General features: G+C 30.5%; 1 protein-coding gene across 1 annotated transcript in view; it reads left to right on the top strand.

Annotated features, from left to right (window-relative positions):
* Positions 1–7,075: 7,075 nt before the first annotated feature.
* Positions 7,076–25,312, top strand: part of LOC136976424 (cotranscriptional regulator ARB2A homolog) — a 37,321-nt gene continuing 19,084 nt past the window's right edge. The window contains exons 1-4 of the mRNA XM_067271689.1: positions 7,076–7,111; positions 21,055–21,121; positions 21,330–21,413; positions 22,684–22,784. Coding sequence (XP_067127790.1) covers positions 7,091–7,111; positions 21,055–21,121; positions 21,330–21,413; positions 22,684–22,784 — 273 coding nt within the window. The 5' untranslated portion in view covers positions 7,076–7,090. The remainder of the gene's footprint in view (positions 7,112–21,054; positions 21,122–21,329; positions 21,414–22,683; positions 22,785–25,312) is intronic.

Raw genomic sequence — 25,312 nt, 5'->3', positions numbered from 1 at the left:
CTGTTGCCTGTAAATACAACTATCTATTATTATTACATCTCTTACCTGAGCAGGAACTCAAACCTCCGTTCTGACAGGTGCCAGTCTACTTCTCTCAGCACCAGCCTCGCACAGCGCTCAGCACCAGCACTCAGACAGGTCGCTCTGCCTGAAACACTTCATAACTCATACTTGACGCGTGAGGCCGAGGGACGCACTGCACATGACGGGCCGTCCAGGCGGCCCCACCTCGGCCGTGAAGTTGAAGCGGCCCGCTCGCGCGGGTCACGTGACCGCGGCACCGCCGCCTGAACTTTTATAAGCCTCTAGTCCGCTTTCGGGCATTTTCGGCAGGTATTTGTTACCTCAATAATTAGGAGTACAAGTCAGTAAATATTCAATATGTGATATTCGAGGCAACAGAAGCGAACAAAAAAAGTAATGGTACGAGTACGTATTGACAATTCTCAAAATCTGAAACTACATAATTTACTTCTTCCCAATAGTAAAGTCTTGATAAAATACAAAGTAGTGTGGAGAAAGTAAACGAATTGGACAATTGTCACGAAACAACACCAAATGAGATTAATAGGGAGATCCCGCAAGTTGTATCATCTGATTCGGGAATTTTAGCATCGGCATTTCGCAGCGCAAGTTTTCAATTCACTGGAAGTGATTCAGATTTTTCGACTATGAATTTTATGATATCACGGAACGAGTTTCCAAGCATCATCTAAAACATTCTGTTCTGTCATTGAATGATGTTATTACCTCAGAGATGCAAAACATGCCCCAAATTCTTGTGATAATATTCAGAAAACTTTAGGGAAAGAATCGAGCAATACGGAATGTTCGTATCCTGTTGTAAGACACGACACGAAACCATCTGCCAAACATTCTGTTGCTACTAATAAAAGAAGTTCGCGTGGAAAATCACAGTTGGATTTTCCACGACTCATTCCAAATGCTGCAAACATTCGATTTGAAGAGCAACTTCAACTTCCGGGTTGAGAATCCCCCCCCGAGAGGCGTCGTCCAAGGTCCTAGAATATATTCTAGTACCTTGGGCGTCGTCAGGTTTCGAGAGGAGGAGACTCTGTCGAAGGCGAGTGCAGGATCTGGGGACCTATTCTGAGCTCTTCCGATAACTCAACGAGAGCGATACACGGGATATTCGATAAGTCCTCTTAGCGAAGGGCAGTTAACGAACCTTAGACAAATCGCTATTCTGTGCTCCACGTTAAGTGGGTTTCGCTACGGGTAGTCGGTCGAGATGCATCTCGGTTCCATGCTATCGATAGCTGTTACGCTTTAACCAATCACAGTTTAGTTAACATTGTATTTTTGTCACGTGACTGCAACCCGCCGTTTTCTAAGCGAAGCACGTGGTTTTAGCATTGTCGTGTATCAGCGCTAGTGAAATAGTTTTGTTTTAAAATGTCGAAGAAAGGACAACGAAGCCAGCGAACTACAAGTCGCCAGTTCGAGATGCTCGTTAATTTTATGGAAGACAACCCGAAATTAATGTCAGGGAAGTTAGATGCTTCCTTTACCGTAAAAGATCGCTAGAAACTGTGGCAAGAAATAGCCGACCGTCTGAATTCCGATGGAATCGGCTCACAAAAACATCCAGAAAGATGGCGAAAAGTAACTGATAGTCATATATTTATATATTTATATTCAAAGCTTTCATTTTAATTTATACATATGCGAATGAGGTTAATGTTATCTTAGGTAGCCAAGATGGCGGCTCGTCTCTAATTCCAGCAAGGAAACAGTGGGACGCACGATCTAACCTAACCTAACCTATTCTAATAAATTACCATAATTATTAGCAACCAAATTATTAGAATAGGTTAGGTTAGGTTAGAACGTGCGTCCCGTCCCACTGTTTCCTTGCTGGAATTAGAGACGAGCCGCCATCTTGGCTACCTATGGTAACATTAACCGCGAAGGGAACCTAGTTCAGAAATAATGTTCATGCTATAGCTAACTATTACTTGTAATTGCTTTCTTGTTAAAATTTAATTATTCATACAGAGCCGTAACTAGGCAGGTGCAACAGGTGCACCCGCACAGGGCCCACTTGAAAGGGGGGACCCAAACTGCTGTTCACAAGAAATTATATTTTTAAATTTTAAATGTTTCCGCCTTTCTACGGCGCGGTTTGGCGATTACATTTTGCCTTACTGAGACCCTATATGTCTGCTCACCAGTGTTCCGAACCGTGGCGACTTTTAGGGGACGTAGTGACGTTGCAGAAACCGCAGACAAATCAGCCAAAAGTAGCGACTTTTGAAATTTTTTTATTTATTTTTTGAGAAATTTAAATTTATGTTTATAGTTTTCAAATTTACAAATTTTTCTCTATTGCGCTCTCTGGCAACGACTAATATTATTACGATATACAAAACCGTATTTTTAGATTTTTCTACAGTGTGCAGAGCTAGAAATCTGTAAAGGTAACATTTTGTAACAAAAGTAAATTTGCCCGGGAATTTTTTTAATTGCTAAATTCGTGTAATTAATAAATTTGCTGAAATGAAAGCCAGAAAAGTTAAATTAAAATAAATCTTATTAAAAATCTATTGTAATGTATTTGTTTTATTATTTTCCCAAATCAAATAAATTAAGGGGCCTAAATTCAAATTCTTGCACAGGGCACAGGAACGGCTAGTTACGGCTCTGCATACAATATTCATAAACAGTTAAGGTAATTATTTTTAAGCAATACAACAACATAGTTTATTAATTCTCTCTCCAATTGCTCGTGAAGTAAAATCATTCTTACACCAAAAGACGCCATGTTGTTTTCACTTTCGTTACGTTCCTAATGGCAGCTCCAGAGTGACTGATAAAAAAAGCTTAGTTATCGCACTTGGCTACCGGCACCGAAAACGAAACGTACGGCTCGGAATAGCATGTTCACAGTTGATTAAACGCGAATCACGTGGTTCCGATAGAAACTGGTTTTTATCGTATTCGTTAGTTTAACGATACTTCTCAGAATAAGTCCCCTGTTTCTAGGCTTTTTCGGTAGTTAGAATGTGTTAAGCCTGGACTCCACATTATCGAAATCCGCGACGTAATCGTAAAACTGAAAGCCAAACTGACGAAACTTTCAGTTTTGGAAGGTTCAGTTAGGCAGAAACAAGACTGAAAGCAGAGTTAAAAATTATTTAATTTTTCCGTTTTCGTTCCGCACTTCTGTCGTACTGCAACCAATAAAAACGCGAGGATTTGTGACGCGTAGTCAAGTGCATTTGTCACGTATAGTTTGATTGTCGTAATGGCAGAAAGTGTAGCGAAAAGGACGAGGAAACAAATAGATTTTGGAATTATTGGAAGAAGTTAGAAAATACGACAAAAAATGTAAATAATTCAAAGATTATTAACAATGAAATTGTTAATAAATGCAGAGAAAGCAAGGCAAAATCCGTAGCGTCGTCCATGTTTGACTCTACGACAATTACAAAACTGATCAACAGATGGCGCAGTTCCACGTAACGTGCTAATGGAGTCAAGTTAAAACGAAAACTCTGTGTTTGAATTGTTTCTGAGTTTCTGTTTTCAGGTAATGTGGAGTCCAGACTTTAGAGATAGCGCGAAATAGAAGAAGCGCACTCGGGTTTAGATAGGAGCGGCGGCGGCGGAGAAAACGTTGCCTAATTAGCCGTGTTAATCGGGCTTTTCTTTAGTCTTTGCCGACGAGTGTCGTTAGGGCTTGCTGCCTGTTAAACACGCGATAGGCTTAGCAGAGAGAGCGGCGCGACTCCCGACCAGTGTTGCCGTTCCTAGTACATTTGTACTTTTCGGGTACATTTTGCTTTTTCGAGAGCATTAAAAGTACACTTACTTGTTAGATTTTTAGTACATTTTGAGTACATTATAATATTTCAGTACCATTTACGGTACAAAATAATATTTCATGTCTTAACGAGAAAATGCGAAAAAAATTAGTTTAATAAAGTCACACTAGCGTGACTAGTGTCACTGCTTGCTAATTTGATTTACCCAATCACAACATACACATGGTGTATGTCGGTCGACGTCAACAACATACAGATAGTTGCACGTGCAAAGGTCTTGAGTCAATGGTCCTCTTTCACACGTGTCAAACGTTTCAGTCGTCTGCACATTTTCATGAGGACCTTGACAAAATTTTTCACGTCACGTGGTCCAAACAATTCAAGTCTGTCAAACAAAAATAATGGACAAGTAAGGAAAGCAACGATTTTAAACTTTTGTCGTCAATAATATCAAAATATCCTTTAAGTCAGAGTCGAATTATTACAGAAAATAGTTTTGAAATTGTACGAGTATAATATAAATACTTTTATATTATTTTCTACCACTATAATTTAATTCTTAAATTATGAACTTCAATTTTAGTAATCTTGGTAAAAGAAATAACTTTTGTTAATTTGAATCTGTCCACGCATATTTAATTTATAATTATTTTTTATCCATCACTATTATATTTTTAAAAAATCAACTTTTAATGCTGTAACAAATAATCAACGTTAACAAAAAACCATACAAACTATTTTCATAAAATCTTTTTATGAAATATTTAATTTTAAAGTATTCGTATTTAACGGGTATTCATGAATATGAATTTAAAATAAGCACAAAAATTGAGTATGATCGTATATTAATATCAAAAGCAACCAACCATAGAAATAGTACATTTTGAAGGAAAATAGTACATCTTTTGAAGGAGCTTCAGTACGTTTTGAAATTTCATTGCGGCAACGCTGCTCCCGACGCCGTTCCCCGAAAGTGGCGGTTGAAGGGTGGCACCCTCGTGTTTAGGGGGGATTTAGGAGTCTCTGGTGAGTTCTAACAGAAAGCGTATGAAACGCAATTTCGAGTTGTACTTGTGAAAATTTTCACTTTTAAATTTTACCCCGTTTTTGAGGGTCTCGAAAAGTTCACATATAGTTATTTTGGGGGCCTATATCTCGCGAAGGGTCGCCCGTACTGCCATGGTTCATTAGACTTTTTTGTTCTTATCAGTATGCTCTAAAGCTCTGTTAAGGTCCCAACCGCGTCATTCGCATCTAGAATTGTACCCTTTTACCTTTGATGGGCCAAGAATTCGCCCGTTCCAAAATAAATTAACTCCTTCAATTCTAATTACACAAATATATTTCAACTTCCTTCCAGCCGTTGACTCGAACGACTTTTGGAGCCACGGTTGCAACGGAACATTTTTGAAATTCGAATGAATCGCGTGGCGCCGTCTTCAATTTAAAATAGAAAAGATTTCAATTTATTATTATTATTATTTTCGAAAACGAAATGTTTGAGAGTAAAGTTTCGAATATTTTTTTACTCGAATACGGGTTACGACGAATAATATCGTAATAAAAATGTACTGTAAATAAGTGCTTTAGAATGTAATACCGGTTCGTCTCGTTAATTCGTCTATGTGCCAAAATGGAAGTTTCCCGACTTCGATGTGTCCGAGTCTCTTGCCTGGGTTTAAAATGTTCCGATCGTATAATTAATGCTTCTAGTTTTTTAAATATTATTTTGCCAATATTAGTCTATTGTGTTCATAATCCATTTATTTAATTAATCAAATTTTGAATTTTCGCGCAGCTGAAATTCTGATAGAACTGAGGACGGAAACACGGACACATAACTGTAGATGTGAACTCTGAATGAGTAATTTCCCCCAGCCCGGAATTGTATACTCCCTGTACTAGTAAAAATTTCGACGGAACCGTACCTGTACATACTACCCTTCGTCAGATATTCGCCTTCAAAGGTTCCACGACGTCATTTCTGGTTATCTGACCCCATACTCTTAAGGGGTGCTATATTTTTACGGGCTCGGTCTCTGGGTGTCGGATAAGGATTTACGGCCAAAAAAACCGCGCGCGCTGGTTTTTTAATTTTTCGCGTTCTCGTGCCTCTCTTCTCTTGCCACCGTTAGCATTTCCTTTCAACATCGCCACTATGCCCTTTCTCTTCCAATCGCATCTTTTAGAGTCACCATTTATCGTATGTATTGGGTTGTTCGGAAAGTAATTTCATTTTTTTTATTACTAGAGGAATTAGTTGTATTTTTACCAGCCAATTTCATTTTAAACCACATTTTTATTATATATTTTGACAGCTATTATATATTTTTAAGGCTTATTTGTAAAAAATTTTGTTTGATTCTGTACAATTGTTTTTTTTTTTTTGTTTTTTCGGTGTCCCATCAAATATGGAAAATCAAAAGCATCATTTTTGGCATATTTTGCCTTTCTGTAACTAAAAAATCAAAATGCTGTTCAAGCAAGAAAAAAATTGTGGTGCATGTATGGAGAAGACGTGTTAAGAGAAAGACAGTGCCGAAACTGGTTCACAAAATTTCGTTCTGGCAATTTCAATATTGAAGATGTACCACGTTCTGGATGGCCAGTTGAAGCCAATGAAAACAAATTAAAGGTACCGATTGAAGCAAACTGCCGAATAAAACAACACATGAAATTACTAAGATATTAAATTTGTTGAATTGAATCGCTTATGATACAAAGCGGGATAAATTAAATCGAAAATAAAATTATTTTCGATTTCTCCACATCCTCATCTGTAATTTAAAATGATCATGTTATTAATTTTTTTATAAACCAAATATATTTTTAAAAAAATGTAATTACGAATAAGGTTTTGTTGACAGAACAGTAGAAGAAATGTTACAAAAATGCTTGCAAACGGAAAAACTACCTACTAATCAAATAGATAAACCAACTTTTCGCCGTAGAGTGACTCTAACGCCAGCTATCGGCAACCTGACACATTAACTGTATTTGAGAGCATAGTGCAAATACCAGTGTACTGTATCTATCGACTCTGGTATCGATATGTCGGAGTCAAAAAAATATAAGAATAAATAAAATAGTTTACGTCGAAGAAAAATTCCAGTCCATAATTTAATACTATAATTATGTCTCTAAAAATTAAAATATAATAATTATATCAATTTATTTAATATTAAAATTTTTAAAAATTTTTTAATTATTTCAAGGTTAATATCAGTAGATGGCGATATTTGTTTACTTTCGTTATCGGATCCACGAGTGCGCGAGTACAGAAACAAATCTGTTGGACTTTTATGAATTTGACAAATGTGAAGGTAAATTTATCAGATTTCGTTTTTTATTTGTAATATTTCTGTTAGTATTAACAATTTTAAACCGAACAATGGTGGGTTGTGAAGGAGGAAGGTCGGTAGATCAGGGGGAAAAAAATGATTCTCACAATAATAAATGCATGATTTATTTATTTGCCGGCAATTAATAATTTCACCCAATCATTTCAGAAATGTTTGCATTATTATTTCTACCTAATTCTGTGCAAGCTTATGTCATAGGATGTCTTCGTATACATATCTTGCAATTCACGTTAAGGAATTTCCAGTGACCAGTTCCTCTTGCAACTCTTATGGTAAACAATATTTTTCTCGTGGATCTTCTTTATATAATTAAATAATTGTATATTTAATGCATGCTTTCAAAGTTCTTTTGCTAATCTGAATAAATAAGTGTATTTTAAACAAAATATAGGTAAAAGCCATTGGCTGCAATTAATTGTGTGGCATAGTTTTCCACAAATGCCATAAAACTGGTTTACGTATTGCTGTGTATGTTGCAAATAATAATTTTCAACATATGTAGCAGTACATTCAATAATACTCTAGACTATGTCATAGATAATATTTCATAAAGGCAATTTGAGTCCTATTGTATTTATATAATAAAGTTATAGCCCATTGAAGTTTAAGTTTCTTGTTTTATGATAACGCAGCTGAATCATTCCAATCCAATAAACATTGAACAAGTTGTGTGTCATCTATATTTTGTACAATAAACATTTTTGACAAAACTAAAGCAATTTTTATAATTGTTTAATAAATATGGCTTTCATGTCATAGTTTATAGTGATCTCTTAATAGTGTTATTATATATATATTTACTATCCATTCTATACTATGATAAAGCATATATTTGAAAGACTCAAGCAGTAATTAAAAAGTCTATTTAATGTGATAAATATTTTTTAAACTGGAAGGTTCAAAATATTATCTTATGTAATTAGTTACTTGATCTTATTCTTTGTTAAACTATGCAACTAAATTGATATTTACTGTATGTGAGCAATTCTAGAACTAGTTTTCAATTATCACTCTATAGGAATTTTTGCATCATCAATAATACTAAAAATATAACAGATGTTTTAGTCTATTCAAAGAGATAAAAAATCAATGGGATCGGGTAATATATCCAATTCTTTTTTAATTTAAAACTCTATCAGGCTTTTGCGAAATGCATTTGGGATGTTAATAAATATGAAGTTCTTTGAAATATAGCACCTTTCGTTGTTTATTTATTTGCACGCTAGCTAAGTTACTCGAAGTCGGATACAAAGGAGTAGTTTTTACTTGAATTTTAACCTAAAGGCTTTTTAGAAAGATTTTTAGAGTTTTAAATTAAAAAAGAATTAGATGTTTTAGTATTACTGACCAGTTATAATCGATATTATTTTATCTATTTATAATGAAGAGAATATTGTGCAAATAAGGAAAAAGAAATGCTTAAATAATTCTAACACCTTATTTTTGAAAGTGAAATCAATTACTTTAATTATTTATTAAAATAAGTTATTTACAAATTTATTGTAGATTCTAGAAATTATTTGAAAAGATAATGCTGAAAGATTAAAGAAAATGAAACAGTTTTTATATCTTTCATTTTAAGATTATCAGCAAATAATAAATTTCTGTAATGAAATGAAGTTGAACATCTTTCATTTTCAAATTTTCATATAATGACTAAGTGGTTATAAACAAAATATTGTGTAAAATACAGATTTGTTTTCAAATCATATCCAAGGAAACAAATGAAAAGCTATACAATATTTTGTATACAGTAGTTTATATTATATGAGGTCTGTTCAAAAAGTTCCCGAAGCTCAACAAGTTTACTCAAATGTTAAGGTGATGTTGACTGGAAGTGCACTATTCAACTTTTTGAATAGTGCGCCTCCAGTTGGTTTTTTTTTATCTGCTTGGAGACATTGTGTCCGTGGAAACCTCCCAATTAATACACAACATTTAAAAAATTATCATATATGGTCCGAAAATGTAAAATTTTTCATAGTAGACAGAATATACTGTAGGTGATCTAGTTTTGCTAAGTTTGCATACTTTTCAAGTAAAAAACTATTTACATTAATGATTAACTACTGGTATCTTTAAGAATAGAACAGAGATCATTAAATGGTATTAGTATGGAAAAGTTTGTATTTTCTGTGCCAATAATACTCGGTTATTATTTCTTCCTAAAACCGTCTTATGAAAATAGTGTGAAAAATATTGTATTATTATTATTTTGCATTTTTTGAAGCATTTCCATGCTTTTTTTACGAATTAGGGAACATCATTTGCAGCAGCTTGATTCTTAATTGTCAAAAGTTTTCAATCTGCATTAATGAAGAAAATACTTAAATGCAGAGATGTCTCCAAACTCCTCTAATGTACAAACCTGAAATGCTGATGATGGAATGTCACTGATTGTCAGTGCCACAAGCGGAGAAAATATTAACTAGCATCTATACGTTTGGTCTCATCCTTCTTTCTTCCTTCTTGTCTGTCCTTCCTTAATCTTGAGAACAGTGTTAGAAAGATGAAAATTAAGACCAAACATGGAAAGCCTAGTGGCAGGAGGCCCCAATTAACTATATATGAACTTCTGCTTTGGGCTGGAAGTCATGTTGTTTCAATTAAAAAATTTTCTCCTGAACAGAGTTAGATACATGACCAGCATGACTTCATTGTTAACAGGAAAAGTATGATGTACAGGGGCAAGGCATTACTGAACTTAAGTGCATTGTAATGAAAAATTGCAATCCGGCATTGTGAATGTCACAATAAATAATTTCTCAAAAGGAATTAGAATAATTCAGTTATCAAAAAACAGAATACAGCCACTTAAAACTGCTTACATTTGAATTAATAACACTAAAACCTAAATTCTGGCTGTTTTTATAAAAAAAATGCAAACATTTTCATGGGCAAAAAAGTTTGCATTTTTTATAAAATCAGTTGGAATATAGGTTTTAGTGTTATTAATTCAAAAAACAGAATTTTTATTTAAAGTCTGTCTATGGAACTAATCAACTTGAGAGTAATGTCAGTCATGATGCTTCAGTTAATCCAATCAGCACATTCCCTAATGATGTCAGCACGATTTATTTAATATATCAGGCAATATATGAATTTTATTTTCTCTCACTGGAATGGCAGAATGACTTTTCTGTTAAAAGTGTTTATTTTTTATAGCATGCATTAAATGTGAAGAATTATGCATTTAACAACTACTTTGGCAAACTTCTTTGTATTTCGATACCAGAATGTAAAGCTTCCGTAACATTGTTTATAATGGCAGTGACATGTTTAACAGACGTGGAAGAAACCGGAAGTAACTTGTCACAACTAAGTGATCAATGGGTGATACTCATTGGTTAATACCCAAATTGATTCTTTCTGTAGACAGACTTTAGTTTAAAATGTTCAATTTTATGTGGGATTCTCTATAATACAGAATATTAATTTAATATGAATTAATGTTATGTTTGTACTGATGATCTACAGAACTAGACATCATTACCTTTAGTATCTCTATTATGAAATTCTTTTTTAAGAGAAGGAATTTAATTATAAAGAAAACCAAAACTGTAAAAATTAACAATCTTGATAGGAAAAATAGTAAAACATCAAATTTATTTATAAAATTAATCAATAGTGTCAAAATCAAGTATACAGTCTCAACTATTTCAAAAAATATATAAAATTAGAAATACAAACATAAAATTTATTGTGTGTTCTGTTGAATTTGGTTTATGAGATAGACTGCAATATTAATTACCATATATGTCAACATGTAAGTTGCCTTTTTTCAGCCTTTTTTCTCTCCAAAATAATTGACTTATATGATGGGTATAAACTTTAGAACAAGAGTACAATACTCCTAAAAGTTAGCATGCCATAACTCCAGTAAGCTTTACAAATATTCTAACTAAAATTTGTGTTTTGTAAATTTATTTAACACAGAAATTAATATAACAATCAAAATTCAGTATAAATGAACACTACAGTACATTCTGTTTCCAATAAATAATAACTGCACATTACTGATGGAAATGATAGAGCTTAGCAAAAGCTTATTTCAGTATTCTGCAATCATATATCATATGTAGCAGTTTCATTCTGATGTTATGTTGTTTAAATTATTTATATATTATTGGAGATGTTGAATTTTAGCTTGAATGTGTTTACTTGTAGATCTGTTGTTGAATAGAGTTTTTAATAAGATAACTTATTACAGACTTTTAAGTCTAGTTAAATGTCATCTAACATAAACTCTGTTTATGTTAGATGACATTTAACAACCAAAAAGGCAGATGTTGGCTGACTGAACCACGGTTTGAAATGCGTTGCAAAGACAACGATCGTCTATTTCTGAATGTCATCTAAACGAACCTCAACAAAACATTGGCTATTACTTTCTTTGACGTTACTCCCCTCTTTTAGGAGTTGATCAGCCAATCGGGTTATTTGTTTGTGACATAAGAAAAAAACTCTGATAAGGTCAGGTGTCTTCTGAAAGCTTTTGGCAGCATAAAAGCTGTCAACAATTGTAGTTTGGCAGTTAATGACAATTCTTTTCTATTTCAATGTTTAATTTCATCACCAATATGATTTAAAATATGAATGAGCAATTATTTATTGTGACATTGTCACAATGCTGGGCTGCAATTTTTAATCATGTTTTAAATTTATTTAATTTAAAATATATGCTATCCACTTCAAATTAGTAATGGCTTGCTCCTGTATGTCATACTTTTCATTTAACAATAGAGTCGTGTTGGTCATCTATTAACTGCTTTCAGAGGAAAAGTTTTGAATTGAAATAACATGATTTCCAGTTTGCATTGGAAGTTCATATATAGTTAATCAGGGCCTCCTGCCCCTGGTCTCTTCTTTCATCTATCTAACTCAATTCTTAAGATTAAGGAAAGACAGACAGAAATGAAATGAGCATTTTTTAAAATTGAAACTTTCTGGCCTTGTAGTTCAACTTTTTCCCATGTGACTAGTGCTATATGTTTGTAATTGGAAGAGCACATATATAATATGTGAATTTTAAAATGTAATCTCATTTATATTGTGAGTTCCACATGTTTAAGAATACTTTTCTTGACAGCATGAAAAAAAGGAAATTGAATAATTTTCATTTACGAGTATAAGCAGGGACATAATGCAGCTGAAGCAACTCAAAATACCAATAAAACTTTTGGTGAAGGTTCTGTGAGTGAGCAGATCACCATTTGTTCAAAAAATTTCAGTTCAGAAATACAAATCTTAAAAGTCAGAATTGAAGAACATCACCTGACTGTCCAGGAAATTGAGGAAAGATTGAACATACTGGACATTATTCAACCATTTCTCGACATCTAAACATGTTATGAAAAGTCAACAAGCTCATACCACATGAGCTCAGTGAGAGAGATAAGAAGCATTATTTAAATGTCTGCAGTTCTTTAATTATTTATCACAAAAATGAAAGTATTCAAATGAAATTTTTCTCCATTCACCTTATTCTCCAGACTTTTTCCAACACACTATCACTTTTTTATGATACATTTGGACAGTTTTTTTGGCAAGAAAAGTCTTCAAGGAAGAGGATGCAATAAAAAGTACCTTTAATGACTTTTTGGCTTCTCATTCTCATGATTTTTATCAAATTGGCATTAATGCATTTCTATTGCATTGGGAAAAGTGTATTAATGTTGGTGAAGACAATTTTGATTGAATATGTAAGTTTTAAATTAAATATAATAAATGTTCAAAGTCAGAAGCAAAAATCAACTATTTCATTTCCAACAATGTAATATTAAAAGGTTATAAAGTTAGTCCTGATGAAAATGATGTAGTCTTATTATATGCTTTTGCCATAGATTATTATATATCAAATCCATATTTTAGCTTTATCCTACTGTAAGTTTGGAGGTCGACTTATAAGGTAGATAGATCTAAACCAGAATTTTGAGTTGAAAACCTTGAGGTTAACTTACTGTATATGCAAGTTTAATTTATACACTGACATATGGTAGTGTATCAATAAACTAGGTTTGTATCTCTAGCTCTAAAGGAAACTAATTACATCTTTTGTATTATTTAATTTTATAATTATTCTTAATGTAATAAATTATTAAGTTTATTATTTTTTTGAAATTTTTAAAATATCATTATCTAAATGAATAAGACAATACAGTCGAATCCGTATAAGTTGTCACCCAGATAACTCGACACTCGTCGGTTACGTAGTCAGTTTTCTGTGGTCCCGGCTGACTTACATAAGCATTAATGTTATTAACATTAAAAAACTCTGTTTACTCAACATCGTTTAACTCATCACCACTGGATAAATCAACATACTTTTTCTGTTTCACACTTTTTAGAATTCTGATAAGTCGACGCCTCTCCTGAAAAAATGAGTTCACACCACACAGCTTATTGTACAGTGTGAACTCATTTTTTCAGGAGGGGCGTCAACTTATCAGATGTCTAAAAAGTGTGAAACAGAAAAAGTATGTTGATTTATCCAGTGGTGACGAGTTAAACGATGTCGAGTAAACCGAGTTTTTTAACATTAATAACATTATTGCCTATGTAAGTCGGCCGGGACCACAGAAAACTGACTAATTAACCTACGGTGTCGAGTTATCTGGGTGTCGACTTATGTGGAGTCAACTGTATCTTACAATGTTCTTTTCATTAAAAAGTAATTTAGCTTTTTTTTTTTTTTATTATAAGCATATTCTGAAATGTACATTATTGGAAATTATAATTAAATGTTCTCAGTTTGTTTTGTCAGAAAATTTTATTTTTATGTTTAATTAATTATTTGAAAGATAATATGATTTTTATTGATAATTGTGAAATATTTATCAGAGGAAATGTAAAAAATCTAAAGTAATTCTGAGATATGTTAACTGATTAAGACTTTTTAATTTTGTCATCATAATAGAATTTATGTTTCTGCTGCAGAAAATGATTTTTTTTTTTGTTTTTATATATTTAATATTGTATAATTATTATTATCAGTAATAGTTAGTTAACTAATTATTTAGCTGAATGCTTTAAATAAATTCCTTATATGAGATAAAATCAGTTAAACATTGTTGCCTTAAAATAAAATTTATTAATATATAATTGAATATTTATGTGACTTAAAGTATATTTTCAACTTAAAATTAACAAGACATTAACAAAATAGTTGACAGATTGATATAACAAGCACAGTACAGTTTGAATTTTAATTGAAACAAAGTTACTCTGAATTTTTCTTTTATAAAATACTGTAATAAGTAAAATGTCTTAGACTGTAAATTTGTAATGTGTATTCAAAATTAAATGGATATTCTATTCTGTAATTTTTTAAAAATATAAATCAAAAATAAATTAAATAATAAAACAATTGAATTGGTTGTAATTATACATACTTAAATATATTTTACAGCAACTCAGAATTAATAGTTAAAATTTAAAGCAAAAATATTTAAATTGGTAAAACTCTTTTTAAATTTACAGTGCTTGTATTTTTCTCTATTGTCAATGATGTTTAATTAATTAGTCATTTAATTTGAAGGACAAATATATTTACTTTCTTTTCTCATGTTTAAGCATCTCTAACTTAAAAAACCTCTTTGATAGGATTATATCTAAAGTTGCAAGTTAATGTTGCTTTTATATTAATTTTTTTCATAATTAAATAGTTAGATAAAATTATTGTCATTTTCTTATGTAAAGTTTAAAAAACTTAAGCAGTTATCCTTGATAAATTCCTTGCAGATTTTTAAAAAAATTTGAATGATGTTTTTAAAAGAAAACTTCATCGGTAAATAGATATATATAAAGAAATTACACTTTTTTCATAGAGTTTTAATAATTCTATAAGAAAAGGTATAATACATTGTTAACTCATGAGTAAATAATAATATTGATATACTGTGTAAAGAAATGTTCTGGTAAAGTTTCTTATATAAATGATTCCATCTGTAAGCAATGAAAATAAAACTAAAATTATATATTTGTTTAAATTTTAGAATAGGAATAAAATATGATTAATTTTAAAATGTTTCTAGTTTAGTGTAAATTATATACTATGTTATTTTCATCTGTCTATGTCACTAATTTAATTAATAAATATGAATTTGATATATACGTTATGGACAAAGTGATTAATTGGACATTATTCATAATGCCTGGTCATTATGAATAATGACCAAAAAGGGTGCGCAGTGTGATAAATATTGATTAATTTATCAAATTGACCGGTCATTATGAATACTGCTATCACCTAGTCGGGCAAATTGATGATAGTACATTGAAGAGTCATCATCCAACATACGCCAGCCAATTGGCACTCTGAGTTGCCGATTGTATCGCATTGAGTGCATATCACGTTTAGTACCGAATTTTAGATTGTGTGACATTAATTAATTTGATTAAAAAAAACTCCACTCATTTCATTTAGAAATATTTATTTTTTGTGAATTATTTCAAAGTATTTTAAAAAGAACATGTAATCTTTTAAAACTAAGTACTATTAACTATATTAATTAAATGGTAAAATTTTACATATGTGCACCATCATGGTGGTGGTCACAACTGTTTTTGCTCCCGACGGATTCCTCCCGGAGGGGAGCCGCGGCAGGCTGCTGATTGTTTAACGTCACTAGATATTGATACATACTAGTTATTGATACTTGTGTTCAAGAACTACCGTGAATGAATAACTAGTGATGTTAAACAATCAGTGGCTCTCCTCCTGGAGGAATTTGTCAAGAGCACAAATAGTCGCGACCGCCGCCAAATTTGGTACTAAACACAATACGCACACGCAACTCAGATACGAGTGCTGATTGGCTAGCATATTTTGGATGATCACTCCTCAACATATTATTATCACTTTGCCTGACTAGATGATAGCAGTATTCATAATGACCGAGTCAATTTGATAAATTATTGAAACTTATTACAATGCCCGATTTTGTTGGTCATTATTCATAATGCCTGTATTAATCACTTTGTCCATAACATATATATATATATATATATATATATAATATATAAGAGTTTCCTACATTAACATTATTTACTTATTTACTTGGCAAAATCAACAATCAATCTTATACTTATACTAGTGTCATGCTTCTTAACTAGTCTAGGGGTCTGCAGTCCATCATGGTGTGGGGGTTTTAGGGATCTGTAACATGAGAAATGTTGAGAACCACTGATCTAGTGTTAAGTTTGAAAACAAGACAATCTCTTACTTTTTGGCACCACTTTAACATATTTCAATAGTATTGTTTTTGCTAATAGTGTAACATTTTTTCAATATTTTAACTATTTTCAGTCATAAAACCGTAATAAGCATTTAAAAAGCATGTATTAATATATTTGTTTATAAAGTTTTGAAATACATAAAAGCTTATATACCACTTAAGTCCACACAAAATTATCACATACATTTTATTTTATAGTTAATATTTTTAAGTTTTTTCTGTTTGAATCATTATCATTTTATTTACGTTGTGATTTAATCAAGTGTGATAAAAATGTTTAGTTATTTAGTAAAGCAGTTTTTGTTTTTTTTCTTTGGGAATTTTTTCTAACTGTAAACATTTATAGATAATTTTGATTGATTTTGTTGAATTAACTGAATTTTGTAGTTTTTGTTTAATAATTTAAATAAATTCTAGATAATTTTTAATATTTAAAACTAGATTTAATAATTGATTTAAATTATAAAAATTTATTGAAATAAATTGTTATTATTATTATTATTTTTTTTGTTGTTGTTTTCTGGTGAACTCAAGTTACCAGTTGGATTTTCTCCAAAACTATAGTTGCATTAATGCAAATATTCTCTGCCCTGAACAATTTTTCCTTTATCAGTAAAACAAAGTATTAATATTTAAGGTTACAAATTGATATTCTGGAATATCAGAAGCCCAGGAAGACTATATAAAAATATTGTTTTTGTATTTATAACCCATGATTCCCCATAGAAAATTGCTAGAATGAAAAATATCTTTATGAAACTCATACCATTATATAAACTGTACCCTTTTTTAAATTTTCTTGTAAACACAGATAACCCATGACTTATACACATGAAAACATAGTAACTATAAACCATTAGAATTTTACTACATTTGAATAACGTTTTGATTTTTTTTTTTTTTTAATTTGCTTTAGAAAACTGTATTTGTCTGGATAGTGACAAATTCTTATTAAAAATTAATTATATTATTATTTTATAAAAATATAACAAAGATTACTGTTAAAGTGATATACCGTATTTTACGGACTATAAGACGCGCCCTAATTTTTAAGCGATTTTTTAAAAAAATAACATTTTTATTATTAGATTGCAAAGCCAGACTAAAAAAAAATTCTTAGTTTATAAAACCGAACTGACCTTTAAAATCCCTGAAAATCGTCATCTGAACTTTCTTATTCTTCTTCCTCTTCGTCGTCATCGTTGTCCTCTTCATATATAACAGGAGTGGCAACACGTAGACCGTGGTCAACCGGTCGACTGCAAAGGTTTTGAAAGTAGCCCGCGAAGCTAAAGTTGAACGATTTGCTTTCACTTAAATTAATGTTTAAAAATCTTAATTCGATAATTTATTCTTACAATAATAGACTGTCTGTGCAACGTACCCATACTGTTTGTATTTATCCCGATGAACAATGCAAATGAATGTTAACTTTTAAATTAATTGTAGTCACAACGCATGCACATATAAATGGCAATCGCCAAATTTTGAAAAGCTTGCTGCACTTATGCAATGTCAGATTTCGTCCAATTAAACATTTTTATTCATTTGCTTATTCACAGTGTATTTTTTTTTTTTTTTAGTTAATAAGTATTTCATCTCAAAAAATAAAAAAATTATAATTAACATTTTTTTATTTGCTAAAATTTTTTTGTGTATTTATTTCTTTACATTGTAATTTTTTTAAATTTAATAAATATTATTGTGCTTCATAAAATAAAAAAATATAATTATTTTTCTTTATTTGCCATAATATTTTTTTAGTTGAAATCCTTGTTAATTATTTATTAAAATATCTATGAAAAATTTGAAAAATCCTAAAATTGTTTGCCCATATTCATAATTGCCTGCAGACTATATTTTACCGAAAAAGTGGCCCCTAAGGGATAAAAGTTTGGCCACACCTGATATATAAGATGGTCTTCACTGCCATCGAGAGTGTTACTTATGCCGCACTTCTTGAAAGATTTAACAATAATGTCTTCTCTCACTCTAGACCACGACTGTTTTATCCACTGACACACTTGTTTGATTTTAAATCAAACACTGGACATTTTTATATTAATTTTGAGTATAAGATGCACCTGAATTTTGGAGGCAATTTTTCGAAGAAAAAAGTGCATCTTATAGTCCGTAAAATACGGTAAATATTATTCTATGAATAATGTTTACATCATTCTTTAATCTTTCATGGAATAAAAAGGGAGTTGATGTTTGTTAGTGTACATATGCAAGGGAAAATGATTCTATTTTTAATATGAAGAAGATACATTCTATGCGATGAAATGTTATGAGAATGCGATGAAAGTTAGAAAATTATATGTTAAACTGTTATTGGGCTGCAATTTTCAAATTGTGGATCTATACATTCCTACTGATGTTTTTTCCCTTTGTTAATCTCGAGAGTGGAGTTAGGTAGATGAAAATTGAGACCAAATGTAGAAAATTTAGGGCCAGAAGATCTGATTAACTATTTACAAACTTCCAGTCTGAACCAGAAGGCATGCAATTTCCATTCAAAATTTTTACTTTACTATATAGAATGATAAATTTAGTATAGAATTGATCCTTATGATAAACTGGTATCAATAACATATTCAATTCTCTAAGGTGATCTCATATTTTAAAAATTTAAATAAATAATATTTTGATTCAATCCAAAAGTAGATTCTTTAAAGTATGATTAGAAACTACAGTCCAGCATTGTCATAATGTCACAATAATGGACTGAAATTTGAAAAAATTGTAGACCTATAAATTCCCACTGTTGTTCGTCTGTTGTCCATCTGTCTTTCCTTAATCTTGAGAACAGTGTTAGATAAATGAAATTCAAGAACAGATATGGAATGCTTAGAGGCAGGAGGACCTAATTAACTATATATGAACTTCCGATGCAAACTGGAAGTCACGCTATTTCAATTCAAAAATTTCCATTGAAAGGAGCTAGATAGATGACTGACATGACTCCATTGCTAACGGAAAAGTATAATGTACAGCAGGGGTTTCCAACTTGTGTTTCATGAAACCTTAGGGTTCCAAAATAAAATCTGTTGAGTGTACTGATGTATGAATGTGCCAATGCAGATTTGGGACATGAAGTGCAATTGTTCTTGTCTTGGATCGAGTCTTCTTATGACATCCTATACACATGCTAGAGTTATGTATAGCTTTATAAACAGTGGGGACTGGTTTATCCATAGTAGAACGAACTGAAATCATGATATAATGTTTGACAAGGTAATGAAAACCATAAAAATGGTAAAACTTAAAGCTAGAAAATCATTTAAAAATAACCTTAAAAAGTATCTAACATATAAATAATAATACAGTAGTTAAATATGCTTTAATTTGTCGATATCTGTACCACAAACCTATTTAATATAATGACGGGAGTGGCCAGTCAGATGTCCGATGGTACTGTACATATTTCTATACTAGTGATGGGACACTTGTGTCAGACGCTCATGAAGAGGTTAATTAATTAATGTCTCGTCATTGTACACATTTGGAGTGCAATAGTACAGCATATAAGCAGGCATATTAGTCAAAGATTATTAGTTTTGCACTGCATTTGTTTTGTGATATTTTTTCCATATAAAAATATAGTGGGAACCATATAAACTTATAATGCTTACAGTGTTGTGTATATCCCAAATTAACATACCATGAAGTGTTGACTGAGAGAAGAGTTTTGAAGAAGAATGTAGCAAGTACTTCAAATGTTTTTCTAGTAATAAGGAGACCAAAAATATGGCTACCAACAAGGATACAAATTCAGGCACTAGTGCTATTTAAAATATTGAATTTCAATTTTTCACATTCATTGTCGGTTTGAATTAAGTAATAATATTTTACTTTCCATTATTAATCTGTTTACTATTCATTATAAATTGTTTTTTTGTGTTTCTATTTACTGTTTTATCTATAATCATTAAAAATGCCAGGGTTCCAATATTTTTTACTAAGAAGATTTTTTACTAAAAAGTGTTCCACAATAAAAATAAGTTGGGAACTTCTGATGTACAGGATAATTTGAAGTGGAGAGCATATACTTTAAATTAATATGATTAAAAATTGCAGCCCATCATTGCGATTTTTTTGTTTTATGAAAAAAATCACATTATGTCATATGATTTGATATTTGAATTTTTAGAAGTGTTTTTGAAAATTCAAACATCACAACTTGAAGAATTTTCAAAAAAACTTCTAAAATTAAAATATCTCATCATACGACATTGCGTGATGTTTTTGTTTTATAATCTCTCAATCCCCTACACACAAATTTGTACATCAGAAAAAAAAATTTTTTTTTTTAGTTTAACAAACCTGTCTTTGATGCTGCACAAGATTGTGTGTAGATGATTGCTTGATTTAAAATCTCAAATTTTTTGCAAAAAAATGTCAAAAATTTCCAATAGATTATGCTTATATCACTTTAGATGAACAACAAAAATTAAAACGTGCTGAAGAATTCTCATTGCTTAGCTATAGCAGTGAAGTGATACACATTTAAGATCCAACACATTGGCTCCATTTGTATTCTGAGAAATAATACAATAATAATTTTTATAAATTTATATAAACATTTATTTATATAGATTTTAATATAAAATTATTCTATTTTATTACGTTTTTGAGAAAAATTTAACTTAAACTTTTTATTTTCAGATAACAGCATTGTTAATTTTTCAAAATTTAATGATGAGTTCTTTCAATGAAAATATTCCATCAAATGGTGAGTAATAGGTTTTTTGTATTTCTGTAGGTGTTTAAATTAAATAATTAAATAGCAAACTAATCATTCTAATTAAACATCATTATATAAATTAAATAAATATTTAGTTTCTATTATTTTTATTTGTAAAGATTTGAGTAATTCTAGAGTTGTGTTTAAATAATACTTGGAGGTTTAACTAACATTTTTTTTTTGTTTTAATTCTTAGAATACTGTGAAAAAGAAGACATGAGTTGCTTTATTAACGAATTTCCTAAAACAATCAAAGAATTTGGTTATTATTTTAATGAATGTAAGTGTAATTCATTTTTGCATTTTTGTTCTGGTGATAAGTTTCAAAAACCAAGTTACTAATTGTATTCATAATTATTTAAACAAATACATTAGCTGATAATTTAAAAAGTTGATATTTTTAATAATTTACTATTGCTGTTTTATACATAATTATAAATTTAGTTTATGTATATTATACATTGAAATTTTCTGTTTATAATACAATTTATTCATTCAATATATATAGACACACAACACACACAACTAAAAAGAAACTACAAAGAATAATTTATCTGATTTTATACCTTTCTTCATAAAACTAAAAATAATTGTTTTTCTAGGAAAATATAAAATTTTATTTTTATTACATTATTTGAAATCTCTTCTGTTGCTTAGTATATGTTACATTATTTAATATTCATAAAAAAAATATATTTTAAGAAATTTAATCTGTAACAACTAATGAATTAAAAAATTGTATCTATAATATTTTAACTTTATTATAATGATTACTTTTAACTTGGACTTTCTATAAGAATAGTTTTACACAATAAAAATCCAGTAAACTTTCAATTTAACAGACTAATTGAGGGAGAGAGATGTCTGCTATTGCCCAAAGTCAGTTAAATCAAATGTGCTTCAAAAACATATATTAATTACAGGAAATCATCATTAATTTGAACTTGGATAGTACAAAATTCCATTAGTTTGTAATTACTATTTGTTCCTGCTGGGGATATAGAGATTTACATGTTAAGGAATGTGGTTAGTTTGAAATCGGCTAATTTGAAATTCAAAGTGAAAATTCTGTCTGAACTGTCATATGCACTTACTGTACATCGAAGAATTTTGGTTACATTTCAAGGAATTCTGCTTTATTTTTTATAAAACCTGGTGGCAACCTGTGAGGTTCTCACCAAACACGTGCTGTTTACCTGCAGTTTACTTAAAAATATATAATAATTTAGAAAATTTAATTAAAATAATTTTAAGTATATTTTTTATTAAAATTTTAAAAAATTCTGTTTATTAAATATAGAAGAAATGTTAAACAGTTTCAGTTTATATTTCCAAATAATTGCTTGATAATATTACAAATGAGAAAATTATGTTAGTTCAGCTTATTATTATTTATAAATTCCTGATATTATTTCAATAAAAAAAATTAGAGGTTTTAATTGTGTGAACTCATATCATAATCTATCAATGATATAAGCTAATTATGGTTTCTTAAAATAATATAACTTAATATTCAATATATGAGTAATAATAAAATTTTTTTCATTTAGATGGCCAACTTCGACATAGTAAGACAAATGAACCATTCAAATTTGAAGTAAAAGAAGAAGATTATGATTATAATCAAAGACATTATGAAATATTAGGTGAAGTAAGTAAAGAAAATACATAACGTTTTTATTCCAATTAATTGCAGGTTTAGTTAAATATAAACATTGCAAGTTCTAAAAAATGATTCAATCAATAATTTAAACTGAATACTTAAGATTAAAGTTTATAAAGATAAGTATTATGCTTCTCTCAAATTCTTAACAGCTTCACTTTTTATTGTAATATATTTACATACCTATTCTGCTAAATATAGACATAGACAAACAAAAATTGTCATTTGTTATTAGTTATATGGGTTAATCCCTGACTTGAATTAGTCATAAGCAGGTTGCCAGATTGCCTCTTTTGATGTTAAATTTTGAGAATTTGGTTCTTTTGTGGTTCTTTGAAATGATTTTTATTTTCTTTTTTTCATGTGCGAATTTCAGAAAAACTGTCTTTCTGAATCCCAGCTTAGAAAAAGTTTGCATTTTAAATGCCTAAGCTTTATTCTTTCTTTGCAATCTTATTTTCTGCATCTCTGCATTTTTAATGATACAATTTTTAGTAAATGTCCTCTACTGAATTGTTTTTAGCTTCAGGAACTTTTATAATTTTATCATTATTTGGCTCTTCTCAATATTTTAAATCTGGCAAAACTTGTCATAAGTTGACCATAAAAAATAATGATGAGAATGGAGTATAGTTCCAGGGCAAGGTGATCAGTGATGGTAAACCTGTAAACTGTACAATCCCACTAATTATGAGTCTCAGTAAAATTATCATCAAACTAGCAGATGAGCCCGGTGTTGCTTGGGCAGAAAGTAAGGCTACGTCCTACGTGGCAGCGTCCAGCGACTGTGAGCGGAAAGAATCTTTGTACGCACGTCCAACTCGCGAGCAACTTCTGTCCAGAGTGGATGCATGTTGTTTACAAAATGGCGGTGAGATGACTTCGTCGAATGCTTGCTACGGAAAGTATGGCGAACATTAAAACGGTAAATTTGATAGGTAATTGTTATCACTGACTAGATACACAACAAATATAAAGAATCCTCACAGAATAATAAGTTAAAAAAAGTTTTATTTTTAAAACGTTACATTTACAAAATCAGAAATTATTAAATTACGTAAAAGATTATTAATTAAAGTACAGTACATACAACATATATACACAATTTATTTGTCATTCTGTTTTCATTCATCTACAAAATCAGCCATTTTCTTCTTTGGAAGTGCGAGCAGTGGAAGCGGCGATCAAACTTGTTTGGTAGCTGCTTCCTGGAAACGTGTGTAGAAGCGTCATCCGGTGGTTGCTACACGCTAAATGCAGCTACTCTGGACGCGCACATTTGCTTGAACTGGTTTGTCCGCTCTGCTCGGAAGCGCGTTAACGCCCGCAGTCGCTGGAAGCTGCCACATAGGACACACACTAATGGTAGCGAAGATTAAGATTACAGTGATATCTCGGTTTTTGTTGCTAATTCGTCTGAAAACAATCGGCGAAATTTGAAACTGAATAAAACTGAGGCAATTATTTCCATACTAATCAATGTAAATCCAATTAATTTGTTCTAGATACTCCAAAATACATACCAAAAACATATTTTATAGAAAATAAATATAGTGTTTATATTAATTTCTTATTGTTTTTAGTATTAAAATGAATATAAAAGACTAACGTAAAGAATAAATTAACTTTTAACATGGCATTTCCCATGATAGAGCTAAAAGGGAAGCAATGGAATTGAGTGTATTCAAAATCTCAGCACCAATCCAGTGAGATGCTGCTGGAAGTGACACAACGGTTAGTGTTTTCTAGAGAACACAAACGCTGGCTGCCAGGAATTTTGGGAGAGAAAAACAATAAAAATGGCAAATGATGATTTGAAAAAACTGGAAAAAAATTCCATTGTTTGATAAGTCAGTATGTTTGATAACTCAGCACTGCTTCAGTTCTGATGATGCCAGGTTAATGGAATGTTACTGTACTTTACATATATACTAAAATACGATATGGTGACAATACACTTAAACAGTGTATTGAACTATGATGCTTAATATTTTTACTTAATAAGTATGACATTTTGTTAACAAAGATTTATGAAAACTGTGTATTAGTCAACTATGTTGAAAGAATTAAAAGTCATACTGGGAGTATTGCAATCTTTGTGTAGAATTGATTTTAAAATAACGAACATAGACTATCTGAAAAATGATGTCTTCACTCATTCTTTTTCACACTTCTTTTTTAAATGTAGACTTGCTTTTATTTTTATGTTTGTTTAATTTATTATAAATTCACTTGAACATTATAAAGAATATGAAATTAGAATGTAATCCTGATGAAGAGAGCTGTAAAAAACTGTTAGTTCCATTTCATTTTTGAGTGATAATGAGTAAGACTTGAGTAATAGTTAAACATGAAAAAATTTATGAGTTATTGTTAATATAGAGTATGTTTTTTGCTTAATACATTATTACATTTAACATTTGCCATTAGCAAATGCAACCAATTGTTTGAAACTGAAAATAAATTTTTAATACATTACTTTCATTCATTGTAAATATGAAAAGACATAGGTTGAG

Source organism: Centruroides vittatus, unplaced genomic scaffold (assembly GCF_030686945.1).
Source record: "Centruroides vittatus isolate TY-2023 unplaced genomic scaffold, ASM3068694v2 contig_400, whole genome shotgun sequence".
NCBI lineage: Eukaryota > Metazoa > Arthropoda > Arachnida > Scorpiones > Buthidae > Centruroides > Centruroides vittatus.
The sequence above is the reverse complement of the archived record's forward strand: the minus strand, read 5'-3'. Positions and strand labels throughout refer to the sequence as shown.